This window comes from Cryptomeria japonica, chromosome 6, assembly GCF_030272615.1.
Source record: "Cryptomeria japonica chromosome 6, Sugi_1.0, whole genome shotgun sequence".
NCBI classification, from domain to species: Eukaryota; Viridiplantae; Streptophyta; class Pinopsida; order Cupressales; family Cupressaceae; genus Cryptomeria; species Cryptomeria japonica.
Window position 1 is genome coordinate 410,721,564 of NC_081410.1, and position 5,976 is coordinate 410,727,539.

The following is a 5,976-nucleotide window of genomic DNA, read 5'->3' on the forward strand; positions in this document are numbered from 1 at the left end:
GCTACTCCATTAAGTGTTTGAAATCCTCCTTCCATGTATGCGTGGCTGTTTTGCTCAGACTTTTACTTTGGAGAATTTTTTTCCAGAAGATAATAGTAACTCGTAAAGGACAAATACAATATAAAAGTGGAAATCTTTTTAAAAAATAATAATTTTACTTTTTATTTGCACGAATAAAAAATAAAAAATAGTTCGTTTCTTACTTAATTGTCTTTTTAAGAATAGTTTTAGATTCTAGTTGGATGAAGAATTTTAACATCTAGAAGCTAAATATCTACAGGTAAAGAATCTAGAAACAATTGAAATTACGAATGTGGAAATACTTTTAAAATATTTTATTCTTCATAGAACAAACAAAATATTAAAAAATGTCGAATCTTCCAATCGATAAATGATAAATAATTAATATCGTCAAAATAAAGAAAACTTGGACTGAATTATTTATTAATTTAGTAGTCAACTCTGCATTCACGGTCTCTGCGATATGGAATGTAGTTCTTCGATCTATTTATAGGCGCCGCAGTAAATATTATTATTAGGGTATGTTGCCAAGGAGCTTCGTACCATGGGAAATATTATTTCTTCCCATTCTTCTCCCCCTCTATCTCATTCCAATCCTTGCTGCCATTATTCTGTTGTTCCCCCAACTGCATATGATGTATTCATCAATCACCGTGGTAAAGATACCAAGGAACATTTAGCTAGTTCAATTTATGATAGTCTTGAGAATAGAGGATTTAAAGCGTTTTTGGACAAAAACTCTATTCGAGTGGGGCAATACGTACCAGAAGCTATAACTTGTGCATTACGCACAGTCTCTGTTCATGTTGTAATCCTTTCTCCCAATTTTGCAGAATCAGAGTGGTGTTTGGATGAGCTCAATTTGATCATCCAAAGCAGGACGCCAATCGTCCCCGTGTTTTGGGAAATTCGACCGTCTGAGGTTCGAATGGAGGACAGAAATGGAGTGTATGCGAAAGCTTTCCGTAAGCACAAGCACGCTGGAAAATTCAGTACTTCAACACTTGAGAAATGGAAAAATGCTCTGCGCAGGGTTTCACTTATCGAAGGCATTATCAGTGAAGGGTAAAACACATTGTAAGCTTTATTTATTTTATTTTTTATCTTAATTATGTTGATTTGTATAAAATATAATTCCGTTACTGTTTCAGAGAGCAAGGGGAGACGGTGGAGAAAATCACAGCGTGTGTGGCTCAATATATCGACACGGCAAAATGCTACTTGAAATGAGAAGATTTGATAGCAAGAGCTGATTGGATAGTCTGTATTGCAAACAATCAACTTAACATTTTACAATAGAAAGGTTCTTTCAGCTTGTATGCAAATTTTATTTGCGACGGCTGCTAATTTTACTTGTTTAGAAAATCCCAGTTATTTATGTTGTCCTTACATTCTTCCACAATTACTTACACATTCTCATTTTGTGTATTGCTTGCTTACGCCAAACAATTTTCCTCCTGATGAGGCATTAACTACGTTCTCGCAGACAAATTTAAGTAAACGACAAACGAGGAATTCGTTAACTATATTTGACGGGTCAACGCCTCCGTTATATGATTGCATTGAACTTCCTTCGCACGGTAATTCACATAGTAAGCCAACACGTGCCTTTCTTTTGCCGAAAGTAAATGGAAAATGGAATTACTGTTTCACACAGTAATTTGGAATTTTTGTATAGGGGAAGAGCATCAATAGTTGTCATAGCTAACTTCCCGCACCTACAGATCTTAAACGGTACATCCGATTTTAATTTTTTTTAGTTGTCTTCGTATGCGACTTAACTGTTTATAGCTACTGATCTGGCTTCTGGGTTGTAACGATGCACGTTGTGGAATCAGTTATGCGCACAAAGGTCAAAAAGTACACATTTTAAAGTGTCGCTTGATACCTAACTAAAGATGTTCCAGTAACCGTCAACTCAAAATCGCTAGTACTTGTTGACAAATGTCCCAATAGTGGTGCACAAATGTTCCAATAATGATGCACAAATGGGTCAATTATGAACAAAAAATTACAAAAAATAAGGGCTATTGGTACAAAACAAATTTATTAATGATGTTTTCACTATGACAGCTATTGGAGGGTCAACATGACAATAAGATGTCGGTTATTGAAACTATGTTATCTATTGATGCTCTTCCCCTGTATAGATTGTGAGAGAGAGAAATAAATTATTTAAGAACTGCGATAAAAGGAAAAAGTAGGTGAGAAACCTCTTACATCAACAACATCATTTGAATATATAATTCTATCAGGGCAGCTTCTTTTAAAAAAATTCCCCACGTTTTTTAAAGACAAAAACTCGGCAGTTTGGTCAACTTATTCCATAAGGCTACTGTATATCAAACGATGTTCTATAAGAAACCCTTTTATATTTCATTTGATCAAGAGGAAGAAAAGGTATTGTTATTCTGAATTCTATGGCCATAATGATAATTCTATGACCATAATGATAATTTTTAGAATCATCATAACTATTTTTCTTTTGACATGATAATTTTGAAACCACATGTCGACCAAAAGTGGTTGTTTCACTTGAGATGGGATTTGAACAAGAATTTTGAAATTTGTGGTCACATCTTCTTGAAGCTTCTAGTAGTGTAACACCTATTTGCACCTTTAAGATATTGGTAATGACTCTATCTTTGACACTAGCCTTTCATCAATAAATTTCCAAGCCTTTTTAAAGGACCCTCAACTCTATTTTATATCTTCAAATTCTAGCAATAATCTACTTAGTCGACTATAGCATACTCTATTCAACAATTATGATTGGTTGGATCTAACTAATTGCAAGAAGGAGAAATTTTTTTAGGTGTTTTCTATTTGTGGATATTTTGTTTCATTTTCTAATCCTACTACAACTCTATAAATGCTAATTTCTAGATTGGATTTGTTTTTCTATTTTTCAGGCAGCCTAACTATTTAGATTTAATAAATATTGTTAATAGTTTCTTAGGTTAATTTGTATTGTAATTTAATTTCCTCACATATGAAGGTGATAGACCTTTGTGGGTTCCATGAGAGAATATCACAAAAAACATTACATAGAGAAATAATAAATCATACCCTAAAGTATGGTAGTCAAATAATTGCATGGTATATAATGATCATGGTAAATGAATAGGCATATTATGGCTCAATATATTTTTCAAGATATAAAAAGTACTAAATCAAAAGATAAAATAAATAAATCAAAGATCATAGATGAAGTAAGGATCACACAACCAATCATAAACAACCAAAAATTGTGATTGGGGATAAATGCATCTAATCACTATCATTCAAAAAATGTGATTAGTAAGTGGCTCTTTGGTCAAATTAATGTTTCTATTAGGAAGATCAATTGGTTGGAGGTGGTGGTCTAGGCTGAGGCCATAGCCAACACTTGGGTGGATGACTTGGATGAGGATAGGGTTTGGAAAACTACTAGTGATCTTGTTGACATGATGTGGCAGTAGGATACAATGGGCAGAAAAAATTATGATATGGAATTTAGAATCAAAATGGCAGGTAGCGAGCTCAAGCTGTAAGATGTTAAAAAAATCTAGGAGGCCCTAAAAAAGTAAATTGAGAAGGTTAATGCTTCTTTTAAGAATGTGGCTAACAAGCACAATCCCTCCCTAAAGGCTATTCACGATGAAATGGAATAGAAAAGGGCAAAAAAAAAAAGAAATGCACGATTTCCCTAGCCATGAGATTAAGCTCCACCCCTTCAATGGTTAAAGTCACCGTTGACTCTGCATTGACCTTCTCTATTTCTGGGATTGGTTCGAGTAAAAAGGTGTCTCTTTTTTATAAAGTGCTTAGTTTGTGCCAAGATTGGCAAGAAAAGGGAACCCCCATGTAGTAGACCATCACTTTGTGTCTATGATAGGCTATTGTTGTATTTTTTGGTGTTCCTTGTTTTTCTCTATTTGTTAGTCTTTTAGTTTAGTTGTTGGCTCTCTTTCCACCCTTCTAGGTTTTTGTTGTGCTTTGGTGAGGTTTTTTTTTTGGTGCACACATGAACTCTTGGTGTTTCTCTACACATATGTAACAGTACGTGCCTATCTCGTTTTTACTAATCAAAATAAATGTGACTGGGGACACACACATCAAATCACAATATAAGGAATTCGAGAAGTAAGTTCTTATTTTCATGTAATTAAGCATCATTATAGATCATTGCAACGCTTATCCCAAATGATATGAGATGGTTTCTATTTCTACTTAGAAAGTGATATTGGATTTAGATATTTTGGTACAAATAATTATCTCATTAATATAATTTTGTGGCATTGTCACTAGTGACTAGCGTGAGGATGTTGACTATCCTCTTGTACTCGTATACCTCTTTCCTCTAGAATTTTTTTTACTTCATACATATAGATTTGAGATGTTTTTATAATTACCCCCTAAATATGGATGTCCCTTAGAAGTCAAATATGTCTAATTAAAATTAAGAAAACTATATTGCTTTGATTTTTTGACAATTTGAACTTAGTAGGATATTTGGATATATAGTTTTCTTGCTTTTTATCCTTTTTCATTCTTTTATTTTTGTATCTTTTGTGACCTACTATAGATTCCTTATCTAGCTAAGAACTCTCGATTCTCAATTCTTATGAAATTAAATATGCAACAGCCTCATACATCTTGAACTTTTTAGTATTTCTCCCAATTACCATAACAAGATAGTCTCATGAATCTAACAAAGAACACAAAAAATCCACACCCTAATCCTCTCCCATTTTTACTCCCATAAACTGCAACTAGGTGGCAATCATAGTGAACCTACATTAAAAAAAGTTTGGCCACAAACCCACCATCCTCCATTTTGAGGGTATATAGATTCAACAACATCAAATCAGCCAAATTGAGGTTAATAAGACTGTTTTTGTAAGTCCATCCATCTTTTCCCAATCTTGTTGTCATGTAATTTCAGGTCTAGGTTTTAGATACTACATTTGATAAATCTTTGATCTATGAGAACATCCTCCATTTTGAACATCCACAACTCAAGTTTATGGATGATATTTTCTTCATCTCTCTCCTTGATGTGCTTTCCATCTCTACCTATAATATGATCAAAACCCTCTCTACATATGCTCATACTCAAATGAAGATTAGTAGAAAAATATATACAACCAACACCTATAACTTGAGGTGATTACACATTGTTACCAAATGAAAGAAACTAGGGTATGTGGAAATGCTTCCTACAATAATATTCTAAATATTGTGTAAATTTCAATCTTTTAACAATTGTAAAAAAAATAGAAGCACATTTAAAAAATAATAATTTAATAATATATACCATAACATAGATGCATATAGGGAAATCTCCTTTGAAAGAAAATTCTAACTCCAAAGTGACTTAATATATTATTGAGTAAACTATTGTTATAATATACTTGTAAAGCAAGCCTTTATGGCAATATCACCAACTAGAGATATATAGGAATTCTTATTTTTTTAACTATATTTGTATAATTATACACACAACCTCCATCTAAGAAACCAAATATATAGGATATACAAAACTTGAAACAATTACTTATTAATTAGAATCCTTGAGCTATAACCAACTAAAAGTGTTATCCTCTAATCAAAATATGCTTTATGATGTGTCATAACATGTGTAATTAGTTGGTCAATAGGTATATCTCCCCTTTATAACTCTTTTATGTGTCAAACAACCTTTTGCATTTTCTACACAAAAGTTTGAGTTCCATAACTTTTGATTTGATTAGTCATATAGGCCCTTTTTTAAATTTGGGTAGTCAAAGAGATATATACAACATATGCTTCCGTAGGTGGGTCAAGTGATCAAATTGTTTTATTTTGATAAAAAAATAAGTCTATAGCACATAATTAAGTTTTTTCATTATAGACCCAAAACTCACACATTCTATAATATTAACATTAGCACATAATTAATTTTTTCCATTATAGACCCAAAACTCACACATT

General features: G+C 32.6%; 1 protein-coding gene across 1 annotated transcript; it reads left to right on the forward strand.

Annotated features, from left to right (window-relative positions):
• Window positions 1-565: 565 nt before the first annotated feature.
• Window positions 566-1,251, forward strand: LOC131065783 (probable 2' cyclic ADP-D-ribose synthase BdTIR). The gene is made up of 2 exons (XM_058000427.2): window positions 566-1,086; window positions 1,173-1,251. The coding sequence occupies exons 1-2, from the start codon at window positions 566-568 to the stop codon at window positions 1,249-1,251; spliced, it is 600 nt and encodes a 199-aa protein (XP_057856410.2).
• The last annotated feature ends 4,725 nt before the right edge of the window (window positions 1,252-5,976 follow it).